At 36.0% G+C, this 17,713-nt stretch overlaps 1 protein-coding gene across 5 annotated transcripts in view; it reads right to left on the minus strand.

Moving 5' to 3' along the window:
- The window catches only part of LOC105465485 (ROS proto-oncogene 1, receptor tyrosine kinase), a 142,906-nt gene that overhangs the window by 79,552 nt on the left and 45,641 nt on the right, over positions 1-17,713 (minus strand). For all 5 annotated transcript variants that reach the window (XM_071096353.1, XM_024787848.2, XM_071096351.1 and 2 more), the window contains one exon: positions 14,367-14,467. In XM_071096353.1, the coding sequence (XP_070952454.1) occupies positions 14,367-14,467 (101 nt within the window). The remainder of the gene's footprint in view (positions 1-14,366; positions 14,468-17,713) is intronic.

Consider the following 17,713-nt stretch of genomic DNA (forward strand, 5'->3'; position numbering starts at 1 on the left):
TTTGCCATCTGTAGATGTGAAGCAGAAGGGCTTTGGGACCAACCAATGCAATCAAGTAGCTTATAGATGTGAAGTTAGCCTATGGATGTGAAGCAGAAGGGCTTTGAGACCAGCCGATGCAATAAATCATGATGGAGACAGCAAGTTAGGATTCAGGTACATGTTACTTTAAAAAGGAATGCCTATTGCATTGAGGGATTTGAAAAAAAGACACACCCAAAGCGCAAGAATTTCCAAGCATTTATCCGGAATTGACAGGAATGACAGCTCTTAAATGTGGTAGCCATGAGGACTCCAGTCCCTAGGCACACAGAATAACTCTGTTATGAGCAGATTTCGTCACTGCTCTGACACTGGCCTGTGTGGGCAGCCTTCTAGTGTATCCAACAACGCTCACTCAGATTCCTTGTTCTTAAAGCAACTACCTCACATCTAACCCAGTTCACATGATGCAAGAAGGCATGGCCTGCATGCCTACATGACTATTCTCATTTCTGAATGAGACTAGGCCCCACTGTGAATTAATGAATTTGCAACATAGGGGATTCTTCAGAAACAGAACTGCATGGAACTCCAGCTCAGCCAATTATTAAATGTTTGACTTCAGGCAAATAATTTAACCTCTCATTGAACCATCTATTAAATGTGTATATAACACTAATAAGTCTGCATCTGGGTGAAGCCGATCTCGTTTCATCATGGTTTTCTCAAGAAATAAAAAGATGGATTTTTAAAAATCAATTCCATGACCCCACAACCCCAAAATGAACAGCCAGGCATAACAAGATGAACAGAGAAAATCAATCCAGAAGGCATGATCTGTTGAATTGTTTCTCCCCATTGAACCATGCCTTCCTCCTGCTCTTGGTTAGTCATCTGATTTACCTGCCATTTATTATTCTAGCATGCTGGGTCCTTCACTTTATACTGTTCACAACTGTTTGTTATTTCGAAGTGCTTATCAGTTTCAATAGTTTGATCAAAATGCTCCTTTTCAGACTAGGAAATTCAAGTAAAAAACCTGTTACTTAAATTGTGTTTAGAGGTTTTTTTCCCTCAATTGAAGGAAATTTTGCAATTATTTTTACTTGAAAAATCTGCTTGTTTCTAAAATTATAACACTTGTTTATTACTCAAAAACAGAACTATCTCAGTTATCCTCAGCATTTTTTTTTTTTTTTTTTTTTTTTTTTTTTTTTTTGAGACGGAGTCTCGGTCTGTCGCCCAGGCTGGAGTGCAGTGGCCGGATCTCAGCTCACTGCAAGCTCCGCCTCCCGGGTTCACGCCATTCTCCTGCCTCAGCCTCCCGAGTAGCTGGGACTACAGGCGCCCGCCGCCTCGCCCGGCTAGTTTTTTGTATTTTTTAGTAGAGACGGGGTTTCACCGTGTTAGCCAGGATGGTCTCGATCTCCTGACCTCGTGATCCGCCGGTCTCGGCCTCCCAAAGTGCTGGGATTACAGGCTTGAGCCACCGCGCCCGGCCTATCCTCAGCATTTTGGAGTGAGTGATAGATTTTTTTTTTCCAGTGATTTCTGTAAATCATTTTAAAACATTCACTTTTCTCTCTTTAGAAAAATATAAACAAAAGTTTTGTTTTGAGAATTTCACAGTGCCTCAAATAGGTTGTATTTGTATCAACTAAAGGGAATGGATGTACATAGGAGAGGGAAGAGTAGTTTGAAAGACAATTCAATTACAGTTCTTAAGTTCAGAATATGATGAGTGACAGCAATCAGTTTATCTCATCTCTACTACAGACTAGAGATGTACTGCTCAGTACAGCAGCAACTAGCTACATGTGACTACTGAGCCCTTGAAATGTGGTATGACCAAGGAACCAAAACTTAAAGTTATTTAATTTTAATTAATTTGTGCTAAATTTTAAAACTAATATTTGATTCCTATATTATGGATCATGTATAATATATTAAAATATTTTTGAGTATTTTAGAACAACGAGTATGTAAATCAACTATTTTGCCTGTAAATTTCATGAAATCTAAATACAGATCAAAGATTTTCTATGAAAACTCAGTTTGCAAATTAAGATATGCTATAAACATAAAATACAAACAGGACATCCAAGAATTAATGTGAAAAAAGAATATAAAGTAACTTTATAAGTTTTATTCAGATTGCATATTGAAGTGACATTTTGATATGTTATCAAAATATTAAAATGTACTATTAAAGTTACATTTACTTGTTTTTACTTTTTTTTAATGAGTCAAGTAGAAAATTTATAATTACATATGTGACTTGCATTATATTTGTATTGGACAAAGCTGATCTAAACTAAAGGGAAGGAATTTTGATTATACGTTAGAAAATACTTTCTCCTTATAAGATGACTCTGGAATCCCAATCTCTATATGTAAAACTTCTTTTTTTCCTGATAGGATTAAAAGGCTAGACTTACTTGGAGGGCAAAAGTGCTTGCCCTTTGTGTTATTTCACTGGGAGCTGCTATACTCCACCATGCTACATACAAGAAAACATTACTAACCTTGAGATGAGGAAATATATTTTTTAAGAAGGAATTTCCTTCCTCTACTTTATGTTGTGTCTGTGGATGCTTGAGGAGCTAGACTAAAGAAACCAGCATATACAGATGCAGAGAATGGACTATGATCCTTCAGGACACTGTTGTTTTGAACATTGTCTATGTCTCACTTTAGACAGCTTGTTTTGGCAATCAGATTGTCAGTACCTTAAGCTCCTAAGGAAAAGAATAATCAGTTTTCTCTGATTCACAGGTAGGAAACCAGCTGAGCTGTGTACCATACTTGATATGAAGTAATTGATCAATCAGATTTGTTGTGTTTATGTGCTTATATGCATTGTGTGTGTGTGTGTGTATATATGGATATATACATAAATATATACCTACATACATCCATGTGCATATACATATATACACATCCATATATATGCATATATGTATATGTACATCCACATACACTTCCATGTATACATATATTTATATACATATATGTATATGCATATAAATGTATGTGGATATATACAGATATATGCATATGAATACATACTGATGTATGTGTATAAATCTATATCTATAGATAGATAGAAAGATAAATATACACATACGTACACTCCTTTTTCAGAGTCTCCATGACTTGGAGTTTTTCTACTTACCAAAAAAAGTAATTTTTATTCTAAAAATATTGTCAGCATTGTCTTCATAAAACAATTATTGAACTTTATGAGACTTTTCTGGAATTTTGATGAAAGATATGAATCCTCAATTTCAGAGCACTGACACATCCTAAAGCCTTCTATGAACCCTCTGGGGACCCAAGAACCTAATACCAGAAATCTTTCCTTTAGAGTATGACATTTTGCTTTAATCACTTCCTGACCGTTCCTCTGATTAACAATGTGATATTAGGAAAATGCATGAACATCTCTGGGCCTCAGTGTCCTCATCAATGAAATAAAATGATCTCTAAATTCTCCCTCTAAATGCTGGGTTCTAATGACTTTATGTTCTATATTTTAATTTTAGATGTGTAACTTCTCCCTTAAAAACTATTAGTTAAATATTTTTAAATTATTGGCTATTTACAAAAGAACATGGATTTTAAAGTATGAGTAGAACTAAAACATATAACACCAAGAACACTAAGAGTAGGGTGGTAAAAATTAGGCGTATATAGTCATAAAGTTTTTAAATCATTTATGAAGTGAAGGATATATTTGGATGTTGACTTGTAAGTTGAAAATGTATCATGTAAAAAATGCATATTTTAATTTCTAATGTAACCTAAAAAATACAAATAGACATACTTAAAATGTCATTAGAGGAAATAAAATGGAATACTAAAAATTATTTTATTCACCCACAAAAATGGCAAAGAAGTAGAAACAGAGGAACAAAGAGCTAAGAGAAAAATGGAAGTCACACATCAAGATAATAGACTTAAATCCAAACATATCAATAATTATATTAACTGTAAATGAACCAAACGCCTTAATTAAAATGCAGAAATTGTTAGATTGTGTAAAAATGCAAAATCCTGCATGTTGTTTACAAGAAAGACACTTTAAATGTAAAGACTCAGATCAATTCCCAAAATGCTGGATAGGAGGCGAGGACTAACTTGCAGCTCTCATTCAATGGACAGAGCAGCATGTGGAGACTCACATCATGAACTTCTGCTCCAAGAACCACCACAGGAACATACCAAGACAACTGAGAGAATCCACAGATCCTTTGAAGGAAGAGGCTTGCTGCTGCAGGCTTTGTGAGACAGCCAAAACACTGAGTGCCCAAAGTGTGATATGGGGAGTGTCCGCCCCCAAACACACATCCTCTGTGGGAAACCTGAAGGTCCAGATCATGGGAAAAGGATTTGACCTCACCTGGAGCTGAGGCAAATTTAGAGCCAAGCAAAATATAGGGGTAGAGGAAGCAGCAGGAAGAGCTCTGTGGGCACTCACAGTCCCCAGGGAAGCCATTCCTGACTTTGTCTTGCTGAGATCCTTGGGGAGGGCTAACAGTGGAACTGGAGAAAGACCACAGAGAGAAGAAAAGTTCCAGCTGAACTTTGTAAAAATTTCAACCAAATACAAAGTTTCCTGGACAGAACCTGGAAAAGAGGACGAACAGGGAGTGCAGATATGAACACAGAAACCATGACGGGTGGAAGGTATGAAACCTGAAAGCCCTGCTTGCTTTTTCAGCAGGGAGGCTTATAACTTGCAAGTTCTTAGCCCTACTCACTGTCTGCATGGGGGACACAGTGGGAGTGAGTCTGGCCTTTCAGGATGTGTGGGAGTTGGGCGAAGCCTGTCACTGCTGGCTTTTCCTCACTTCCCTGGTGGCCTGTATAATACAGTAAAGGCAGCCATAATACCCCTGGGAACAAAACTCCATCAACCTGAGAACTACACCCCTATCCCCCACAGCAGCCACAGCAAGCCCCGCCCAAGGAGAGTCTGAGCTCAGTCATGCCTAACCCTGCCCCAACTGATGGTCTTTCTCTACCCATCCTGGTAGCTGAAGACAAAAGACATACTCTCTTGGGGGCTCTATGGCCCCACCCACTGCCTGAGAAACCTGAATACTTATCCAGGTGACTCTAGGGCAAGCTTGTATCTTCCCCATACTACTGCAACTAATGTTCTTTTGAAAGTGCTAGCTCCTGGCTGGAGGCCAACCAACACAAAACCAGTGCACTAAACAAAAGTACCACAAAGGACCCTCCCAGAGTTCACTTCAGTCCCCTGCTATCTCCACCAGAACAGGTGCTAGTATCCATGGTTGAGAGACCTGAAGATGAATCACATCATAAGAGCCTTTGCAGACACTTCCCAGTACCAGCCTGGAGCTGGGTAGCTCCACTAGGAGGCTAGACCCGGAACAGAAATAATAATCAACGCAGTTCAGCTCTTAGGAAGCCCCATCCCTAGGGGAAGAGGGAGAGCACCACATCAAGGGAGCACCCCATGGGACAAAAGAATCTGAACAACAGCCTTTGAGCCCCAGATCTTCCTCTGACATAGTCCACCCAAATCCAGAAAAACAATTCCAGTAATATTACAAAACAAAGTTCTTTAACATCCCCAAAAGATCACACTAGCTCACCAGCAATGGATCCAAACCAAGAAATCTCTGAATTGCCAGAAAAAGAATTCAGAAAGTCAATTAATATGCTAATCAAGGAGGCACTAGAAAAAGGTGAATACCAACTTAAAGAAATTTTTAAAATGATACAGGATATGGATAGAAAAAATAGCCAGAGAAATAGACAGCATAAATAAAAAACAATCACAACTTCTGGAAATGAAGGATATGCTTAGATAAATGCAAAATACACTAGAAAGTCTCAGCAATATAATCAAACAAGTAGAAGAAAGAACTTCAGAACTTGAAGACAAGGCTTTTGAATTAACTCAGTCCAACAAAAACAAAAAAAGGAATAATAACAAAAAAAAAAGAACAAAGCCTCTAAGAAGTTTGGGATCCTGTTAAATGACCAAACTTAAGAATAATTGGTGTTTCCAAGGAAGAAGACAACTCTAAAAGTTTGGAAAACATATTTGAGGGAATAATTGAGGAAAACATACCTGGTCTTGCTAGAGATCTAGACATTCAAATACAGGAAGCCCAAAGAACACCTGGGAAATTCATCATAAAAAGATCATTGCCTAGGCACATAGTCATCCGGTTATCTAAAGTCAAGATGGAGGAAAGGATCTTTAGAGCTGCGAGGCAAAAATACAAGGTAACCTATAAATGAAAACCTATCAGATTAACAGCAGATTTCTCAGCAGAAACCCTACAAGCTAGAAGGGATTGGGGTCCTATCTTTAGCCTCCTTAAACAGAACAGTTATTGGTCAAGAATTTTGTATTCAGGAAAACTAAGCTTCACAAATGAAGGAAAGTCACAGTCTTTTTTAGACAAACAAAGCCTGAGAGAATTTGCCACTAACAAGCTAGCACTGCAAGAACTGCTAAAAGGAGCTTTAAATCTTGAAACAAATACTTGAAATACACCAAAATAGAACCTCCTTAAAGCATAAATCTCAAAGAACCTGTAAAACAATAACACAATGAAAAAAAAACAAAAAACAAAAAAACAAGGCATTCAGGCAGTAACTAGCATAATGAATAGAATAGTACCGCACTTCTCAATACTAACATCGAATGTAAATGGCCTAAATGCACTACTTCGAAGATACAGAATTACAAAACGGGTAAGAATTCACCAACCAAATTTCTTCTGTCTTCAAGAGACTCACCTAACACATAAGGAACTCACAGAAACTCAACATAAAGGAGTGGAAAAAGATATTCCATGCAAATGGAAACCAAAAGTGAGCAGAAGTAGCTATTCTTATATCAGACAAAACAGACTTTAAAGCAACAACAGTTTAAAAAGACAAAGAGGGACATTATATAATGATAAAAGGACTAGTCCAACAGGAAAATATAACAGTCCTAAATATATATGCACCTAACACTGGATCTCCCAAATTTATAAAACAATGACTCCTAGACCTAAGAAATGAGATAGGCAGCAACACAATAGTAGGGGCTTCAATACTCCACTGACAGCACTAGACAGGTTGTGATGACAGAAAGTCAATAACAACAAAAAAATGGACTTCAATTATACTCTAGAAAAATGGACTTAACAGATATTTACAGAACATTCTAGTCAACAACTGTAGAATATACATTCTATTCATCAACACATGGAAAACTCTTCAAGACAAGTCATATGATAGCCAAATAAACAAGTCTCAACAAATTGAAGAAAATAGAAATTAATATATAAGTACACTCTCAGATTACAGTGGAAAAAAAAACTGGAAATCAACTCCAAAAGCAACCCTCAAAACCATGCAAATACATGGAAATTAAATAACTTGCTCCTGAATGATCATTGGGTCAACAATGCAATCAAGAGGGAGATGTAATAATTATTTGAACTGAACAGTAACAGTGATATAACCTATCAAAACATCTGGGATACAGCAAAAAGCAGTGCTGAGAGGAAAGCTCATAGCATTGAATCCCTACATCAAAAAGTCTGAAAGAGCACACACAGACAATCTAAGTTCACACCTCAGGAACTAGAAAAACAAGAACAAACCAAACCAAAACCCAACAGAAGAAAAGAAATAACAAAGATCAGAGCAGAACTAAATGAAACCGATAGAAAAAAGCAATACAAAAGGTAAATGAAACGAAAAGCTGGTTCTTTGAAAAGATAAACAAAACTGACAGACCATTAGGAAGATTAACAAAGAAAAGAAGAGAGAAGATCCAAAATGTAATACATTATAACCAATACTACAGAAACACAAAAGATCATTCAAGGCTACTATGAACACCTCTATATGCACACACCAGAAAACCTAGAGGAGATGGATAAATTCCTGAAAATATACAACCCCCCTAGATTAAACTAGGGATACATAGAAACTCTGAACAGACCAATAACAAGAAGCAAGACTGAAATGTTAATTTTAAAATTGCCAACAACAACAACAACAAAAAAAAGTCTAGGACTAGACAGATAATAAACAGCTGAATTTTATCAGAGATTCAAAGAATTGGTACTAATTCTATTGACACTATTCCAAAAGATAAAGAGGGAATCCTCCCTAAATCATTCCATGAAACCAATATCACCCTAATTCCAAAAAGACATAACACAAAAAGAAAACTTCAGACAAACATCCCTGATGAATATAGATGCAAACATCGTTAACCAAATACTAGTTAAATGAATCCAACAGGATATCAAAAAATAATCCATATAATCAAGTGGGTTTCATACCAAGGATGTAGGTATGGTTTAACATACACAAGTAAATAAGTGTGATACACCACATAAATAGAATTAAAAACAAAAATCACATGATCATCTCAATAGATGCAGAAAAAGCACCTGACAAAATTCAGCATCCCTTTATGATTAAAACTTCAGCAACACTGGCATAGAAGGGACATATCTTAATGTAATAAAAGCCATCTATGACAAACCCACAGCCAACATTATACTGAATAGGGAAAAGTTGAAAGCATTCCCTCTGAGAACTGAAACAAGACAAGGATGCCCAGTCTCACCAGTTCTGTTCAACATAGTACTGGAAATCCTAGCTAGAGTAATCAGACAAGAGAAAGAAATAAAGGGCATCCAAATCAGTAAAGAGGAAGTCATACTATCACTATTTGCTGATGACATGATCATATATCTAGAAAACCCTAAATACTTCTCCATAAAGCTCCTGATACTGATAAATGAATTCAGCAAAATTTCAGAATACAAAATTAATGTACACAAATCAGTAGCACTGCTATACACCAACAGTGATCAAGCTGAGAATCAAATCAATAATTCAACCCCTTTTACGATAGCTGCAAAAATATACTCACAATGTACCTAAGAAGATGAAAGACTTCTGCAAGGAAAACTATACAACACTGCTGAAAGAAATCATAGATGACCACACCAACATGGCACATGTATACATATGTAACACACCTGCATGTTGTGTACATGTACCCTAGAACTTAAAGTATAATAAAAAAAAAAAGAAAGAAAGAAGGAAAGAAAAAAAACATAGATGACATAAACAAATGGAAACATATCCCATGCTCATGAATGGGTAGACTCAATATTGTGAAAAATGACCATACTGCCAAAAGCAATCTACAAATTCAATGTAATTCATATCGAAATACCAGCATCATTCTTCACAGAACAAGAGAGAACAATCCTAAAATGCATGTGGAACCAAAAAAGAGCCCACATAGCCAAAGCAAGACTAAGCAAAAAGAACAAATCTGGAGGCATCACATTACCTGACTTCAAACTGTACTATAAGGATATAGTCACCAAAACAGTATGATACTGGTATAAAAATAGGCACACATATCAATGTAACAGAATAGAGAACCTGGAAATAAAGCCAATTACTTACAGCCAACTGATCTTCGACAAAGCAAACAAAAACATAAAGTAGGGAAAGGATACCCTATTCAACAAATGGTGCTGGGATAATTGGAAAACCACATGTACAAGAATGAAGCTGGATCCTCATCTCTCACCTTATACAAAAATCAACTCAAGATGGATCAAAGACTTAAATCTAAAACCTGAAACCTTAACAATTCTAGAAGACAACATTGAAGAAACCTTTCTAGACATTGGCGTAGGAAAAGACTTTATGACAAAGAACCCAGCATCAAATGCAACAAAAACAAAGATAAATAGATGGGACTTAATTGAACTAAAAAGTTTCTGCACAGCAAAATAATAAGCAGAGTAAACAGACAACCCACATAGTGGGAGAAAATATTCACAAACTATGTATCTGACAAAGGACTAATATCCAGAATCTACAAGGAATGCAGACAAATCAACAAGAAAAAAAACAAACCATCTCAAAAAATAGATGTTGGCATGGATGTGGTGAAAAGGGAACACTCTTACACTGCTGGTGGGAATGTAAACTAGTACAACCACTATGGAAAACAGTGTGAAAATTCCTTCAAGAACTAAAAGTAGATCTACCATTTGATCCAGCAATCCCACCATTGGGTATCTACCCGGCGAAAAGAAGTCATTATATGAAAAAGATACATGCACATGCATGTTTATAGCAGCACAATTCATGATTGCAAAAATATGGAACCAGCGCAAACACCCATTAATGAGTGAATAAAGAAAATGTGGTGTGTGTGTGTGTGTATATATATATATATATATGAATACTACTCAGTCATGAAAAGGAACAAAATAATGGCATTCATAGCAACCCAGATGGAATTGGAGACCATTATTCTAAGTGAAGTAACTCAGGAATGGAAAACCAAACATCGTACATTCTCACTCATAAGTGGGAGCTAAGCTATGAGGATGCAAAGGCATAAGAATGATACAATGGACTTTGGGGATTTGGAGTAAAGGGTGGGAGGAGGGTGAGGTATAAAAGACTACACACTGGGTACAGTGTACACTGCTCAGGTGATGGGTTTACCAAAATTTCAGAATTCACCACTAAAGAACTTATCCATGTAACCAAACATCACCTGTTCCCCAAAAACCTATAGAATTAAAAAATAAAATGTTTTAAAAGAGAGAAACTACCTATGGGGTAATATGCTTGTTACCTGGGTAACAATCTGTACCCAAAACCCCCAGGACACACTATTTATCTATAGAACTTACCTGCACATGTACCCCTTAAACTAAAATAAAAATGTTAAAACCAACAATAAAACAATACAATAAATATAAATACTCAAAGCAGTTAAAAAGTAAATACATGGAAATAGTTTGCAAACACTAAGCAAAAGAAAGCTGATGTGGCCATAGTAATATCAGACAAAGGAATCTTTAAGATGAAGAATATTAGCATAGATGAATAGGAGTGTTTTATAATGATAAAAAGGCAATATAATCAAGTATATAGATAATCAACCTACTAAATATAAAGCACCCAAATACATTAACCAAAAAGAACTATAGGCAAATCTATAATCACAGTTGGAGACATAACAAAATCTGTTGAATACAACTAATATAGACCTTGAAAGAAACTCATAGTTTTAAATGCCAGTGAGTGGAATGATACAAAAACAATGACCTTTCTTTTCAATCTAAAAACCTAGAAAAATAACAGAAAATTATGGCTAAAATAAATAGAAAAGGGGAAATAATAAAAATAAGATTAGAAATTAATGAAATCAAAAATTGACAAAACAGAAAAAAGTCAATAATACCAGAAATAGATTATTTGAAAAGATAAATAAATCTGACAAACTTTTAGCAGGAGTGATCAACAAAAAAAATGTACCAATAGCAGAAGTATAAAAGGATATCACTACAGACACTGTAGACATTAAAATTATAATAAGAGGATATTATTAAATTTGACAACTCATGGAAAATGACAAATTCTTGAAAGCATGAATTACCAAAACTGGCTCAAGAAGAAATACAAATAAATGGAAATACAAATACTTATATCTTTAAAAGATACTGAATTTGTAATCAAATAATTTTCCACAAAGAAAACTCCAGGTCCAGATGAATTTGCTTGTGGATTTTATCAAAACTAAAGAAGAATTAATAGCAATTCTATACAAATGCTTTCAGAAAATTGAAGAGAGAATGCTTCCTAAGTCATTTTTGAGACGACTAATTAGATACCTAGGCATTAACCTAATACAGGATATTTTAGACATCTACACTAAAAACTATAAAACACTGCTGAGAGATATTAAAGAAAACCTAAACAAATGGAGAGATACATCATTTTCATTGATTGGAAGATTCAAAATGTTAAGATACTCATTCTCCCTAAACTGAAAAGAGATTCAAAATTCCAGCAGGATTTATTCTAGAAATTAGTGAGATGATTTTAAAATCTATTTGGAAAGGCAGAAGATCAAGTATAGCCAAAATAAAAATATTGGAAAAGAAAAGCAAAGTAGAAGGACTGAATTTGCCTATCTTCAAGTTTTTCTCTGAATTTACAGTAATCAAGACAATGTAGCACTGGCAAAAAGAATAGATAAATATATCAAAGGAACAGAATAGAGAGTCCAGAAATAGATCCACACATACACACTCTTGTTGCCCAGGCTGGAGTGCAACGGCGCAATCTCTGCTCACTGCAACCTCTGCCTCCCAGGTTCAAGTGATTCTTATGCTGGGATGAGCATGAGAATCATCTCAGACTCCTTCTGAGTAGCTGGGATTACAGGCACCCATCACCACGCTCGGCTACTTTTTGTATTTTTAGTAGAGATGGGGTTTCACCACGTTGGTCAGGCTGGTCTCAAACTCCTGACGTTAGGCTATCCACCGGCCTCGGCCTCCCAAAGTGCTGGGATTACAGGCGTGAGCCACTGTGCCCGGCCCAAATTATTTTCAATAAAGGTCCCAAAGCAACTAAATAAAGAGAAAATCTCTTCAGCAAATGGTGCTACAATAACTGGATATCCCTATAGAAAGGAAAAAAAGAAAACTTTAACTCATATCTCATACCATACCCCAAAATAAATTTAAGATGAATTACAGATCTAATCATGAAAGCTAAAATGATAAAGCTTCTAGAAAAAATACAGTATAAAATCTTCACAACCTTGGGATAGGCTAAGATTTCTTGTAGAAAACACAGAAATCACAGAATATAGAAAATGCTTAAATTGGACTTAATCAAAATGAAATTCTGCTCATCAAAGCACACCACCAAGAAAATAAGCAGATAAACTAAACACTGAGAGAAAATATTCACAACACATATTTTGACAAAGTGCTTATATGAAGAACAACTTAATAATGAAAAGACAACTCATTTAAAAATGAGAAGAATACTAGAACAGGCACATCATAAAAGAAGATATATAAATGGCCGATAACAAATGCAAAAGTGACCAAAATTGACAGTCACCAGGGAAGTGCTGGTTAAAATCACAACATGTACTTTTCCCCACACCAAAGAACAGTGAATATAAAAAAGATTGCCAAAGCCAACTGTTGAAAGGATATGGAAGAACGACAATTTTCATACATTTTTATGGGAATGTAAAATGGCACAAACATTTTGAAAAACTGGCAATTACTTAAGAATATAAACATCTGGCCGGGCGCGGTGGCTCAAGCCTGTAATCCCAGCACTTTGGGAGGCCGAGACGGGCGGATCACGAGGTCAGGAGATCGAGAGACGATCCCGGCTAACACGGTGAAACCCCGTCTCTACTAAAAAATACAAAAAAAGAGCCGGGCGAGGTGGCGGGCGCCTGTAGTCCCAGCTACTCGGGAGGCTGAGGCAGGAGAATGGCGTAAACCCGGGAGGCGGAGCTTGCAGTGAGCTGAGATCCGGCCACTGCACTCCAACCTGGGTGACAGAGCAAGACTCCGTCTCAAAAAAAAAAAAAAAAAAAAAAGAATATAAACATCTATCTACCCTATCACCAGCAATTCTACTCCTAGGTATGTATCCAAGTATACATCCACAAAAAGGCTTGTATACAAATATTCAGTTTTATTCATAATAACCAAAATTGGGAAGCAATTAAAATGTCCATGAAGACATACATAGAATGGATACACAGACAGCGGTATCTTCACACAATGGAATATTACTCAGCAATAAAAAGGAAAAACTAATACACACAACGACATATATCGCAAAAGATTTTATGCCAAGTAAAAGAAGCCAGACGCAAAAAGTACGTATTTCTGGAGGGGTGCAGATTGATTGGGAAGAGGCACAGGAATTTTTTGTGATGATGGATATGTTCTAGGTCTCAAAATGCATTTGTCTAAACTGATGTAATGGAATACTTAAGGTCTGAATATTTCATGTTATGTATATTTTAACTAAAATTTTACATAAAAGTGTAAAATTTATTTTTAAAATATCTGACAATGCTAATGTGGAAGATGTAGAGATGCCAACAAGAGCAGGACAGAGGGATAAGTTTGAGGACACAGATCAAGGAGGTAATTCATGTGGTCCCTTTCACTCTCTAGTTTTCATTTAAGACATCAGAGGAAGAGTTCTGCCTTCATTCCATAATGTATACTCTATTTTGTGAAGAAGCAGAAAAGCTTATCCATACACTTCCTGGGCTCTTAAGCAGCATTCTCCTGAGTGCCTATACTGTACTCTCTTTATACCCCATCACAGCACTTACCATATTCTACTGTAACTAGTTATTTACAAACCCCTTTACCCTAAAAGCCCAATGCCTGCAACACAGTGGATAATCAGAAAATGTTTATTGAAAGAATAAATGAATTTTTATACATTATCATTTATGACTGACAAGTATGCTTCTCAATCAATTGCCTTTGAGGGACTCTACTTACCTCTGACCCCGAAGAACAGCTGTGTACAGGTGAATACATTGACTGTCTTGAACCAACCAATACAGGAGCCCATCACTGAGGTCTAAAGTTAGAGCAATCACCTAAATAGAAAGTAAGGTAAGAAAATAAACCAAATACATGTTTGAAGCATATCTTTGTGAACAGGTCACACTTATGCTATAGATTTCTCTTTAACATCCTCTTTGGAATAAAAAATTCAATAATGTTTACTTTTTTCTGAATATAAGAGTTACATGATCACACTTATTACTATGCTATTTGGATACAAACACTGGTGTCCTAAAATTTTACAAAAAGGCAACGAGTATATTATTCACTTTTATATACCTAGCTCCAGTAATTATCAAAGTACAATTCTCAGACCTGCAGCAACAGCATCACCTGGAAACTTGGAACAAACACAAATTATCAATCACACTCCAGAGCTACTGAATCTGAAGCGTTGAGCCTGCGCCAAGCTTGCCTAAAGATAGTGATAACTCTAGCCTCTTTAGCAACATAAGCCAGTGAATTTTGTTGTTCTTTAAACCTGTTGTTATCAAACATAGCTGCATATTAGAATGATCTGTGGAGTTTTTAAAAAATCTCAATTCCCAGGCTGCACTCTATTAAATTATGATCTCTGGGGATGGAACCTAGGCTCCAGTATGCTTTAAAACTTCACAGGTGATCCCCACATGGCAACAATGGTTTAAACCATTTTGAATTGTATTTTCTATTAATTGCAACCCAAAACATTCTCATACACTTTAAAAAGATCATACACAAAGGATGTTTGTGTGTTAAAATTGAATACTAATGTGTACATAAAGCCCTATTTCCAGATGACATATGAGAACCACTTCTTACTATTCTTTGCTTTCTTGTTGCAATGTATCTCTTAAGTTTACATCCAGTCGACGAGGTGAGGCCTGAAGAAAGGCTGCTTTTCCTATGGCATAGAATCCAAAGATCCTGTTTTTGCTATCTTTGGCTTTCCAAAGACAGTTACTATCCAAAGATCTATCCAAAGATCCTGTTTTTGCTTTCTTTGGCTTTACAAATATTTTCCAAATAGGCTAAGATTGCCAGTAGCCTGATCTCAGAGCAGTGGACTCTCCCTGTAACATACCTAGAGGTTGTGAGGTATCCCCAGTAGAATTAAAGTTGATGACTATATCTTTAGCAAGATACAGCAGCATTTAGACAAAAATGATGAGCCAGTGAAAGATGTGAAAAGACTACAATAATAAGGTATCCAAGAGGTAAAAATTCTTCCTGAAAAGTTACCCTTCTACAAAGAAACAGTTACAAGGTACATGATGGCAAAAACCCTTCGGTTGTCATATAAATCACAGCCTTCTATCTTCAGGAAAATTCAACCAACTTATTCTCCAGAAGGTAAAAATGTATTCTGTCAATTCCCAGCCTTTTAGGAGTTGAATTAAGTCCTTGCTCCATGCTGAGAGAGATTTATTGATTTTTTTTTTTTTCAGTTAAAGAGAAATCAGGTTAACCTTGTTTGGTTATTTACAATGAGACGCACTAGAGTTTCTACATTACAAATTAAGTCTATTTTATTCTATTTTAAGAAGGAGATTCTACAATTTTTTGCTGGAATACAACAAACTATTCAAACTCTAAGTAAAATTCAGGTGCTGGGTCATCATCCCATTCCTCCACGCAGCCAGCAGCTTCATATTTAAACAGTCAGAGGGTAATCCATACCTTGTATATAAACCTCTCTGATCTAAACTGAAATCTTTATGTTAAATTTTAATTCTATGGTAAAAATGTACCATATGCTGTAAGTTGAGCTCATCAGATGTGGCAAAAGGTATCTTTTTACCTTAGAAGAATCTCTTACTTTGTTCATTCTTTTTTTATCACACAAATAATTGGGCCTTTCTATAAATAATTGCCTGACTGTATTTCATTATATCGGCTGATTGCAAAATATATTATTACTGCATAATAAATCTGTACATGACATAAATGAACAAGAGAGAGATGAAGAGCTTTGCTGGATGCAAAATGTGTTGCCTTCAGAGCATCCACTGGCACTAATGGAGTCAGACAGATTAGACATCAAACCATGGAACTGGAACACAGATTTGCAAAAGCAACAACAGCGCTTCACAACCTGGGAGAGGATTTGGAGAGAAGTGTTTTTTTAAATTTCCATTCTTTTGCTATATATATACATTTTTTTTTAATTTCAACAGCTTTTGGGGTACAGGTAGTTTTTGGTTACATGGAAGAATTGTACAGTTGTAAAGACTGAGATTTTAGTGCACCAGTCACCTGAGTAGTGTAAAAATGTACCCAATATGTAGGGTATTTTTATCCCCACCCAACTTCCACCCTCCCTCCTTCTGAGTCTCCAAAGTCTATTATATTACTCTGTATGCTTTTGCATACCTGTGGCTTAGCTCTCACTTATAAGTGAGAACATACAGTATTTGGTTTGCCATTCCTGAGTTACTTTACTTAGAATAATGGTCTCCAGCTCCATTCAAGTTGCTGCAAAAGACATATTTCCTTCTTTTTTTTATGGCTGAGTGTATTCCATGGTGTATTTATACCACATTTTCTTTATCCACTAACCAGTTGATGGGCACTTAGGTTGGTTCCCTGTCTTTACAATTGCAAATCGTGCTGCCATAAACATACATGTGCAGGTGTATTTTTGATATAGTGACTTCTTTTCCTTTGGGGAGATACCCTGTAGTGGGATTGCTGGATCAAATGATAGAAATATTATTAGTTCTTTAAGAAATCTCTGCACTGTTTTCCACAGATGTTGTATTAATTTACATTCCCATCTGCAGTGTATAAGCATTTGGAGGGGGGATTTAAAGAGGGGTAAGAAGGATGAATTTCCCCCAAACATGCTGAGATGACTCACTCATTTATGGGAAAGTCCCCAAGGTCACACCAGAGCTTTTTCCTGGCTAGTGAGAGTACTCAAACAACCATATCAGAATACTGGGAAGATTACTGACAAAGTCCCTGAGCTGGAGAAGAAGTTACTCTTGAGATAATATTATCAATATGTTTTTACAAAAATGAAAATGCTTTTCCCTAACAATTATATTTTTTGGAAAACAAAAAATGCTTTCTTTGTATTCAGACTCAAGTGACTCCAAAATAGAATTAAGGGACCCTTTTGTTATTTGATAAGAATGATTAATCTTTGGATATGGTACATAAATTTCCATCTCTTTTAAATGCTTGTGTTATAATCCATGTAATGCAAATCAGGTCTCTTTAAATATCCTAGGAATTATGGCCCATATATGTTATTGGAATTGGAGATCAAGTGACTCAACTATTAGTTCATATAT

This window comes from Macaca nemestrina, chromosome 5, assembly GCF_043159975.1.
Source record: "Macaca nemestrina isolate mMacNem1 chromosome 5, mMacNem.hap1, whole genome shotgun sequence".
Lineage (NCBI taxonomy): Eukaryota > Metazoa > Chordata > Mammalia > Primates > Cercopithecidae > Macaca > Macaca nemestrina.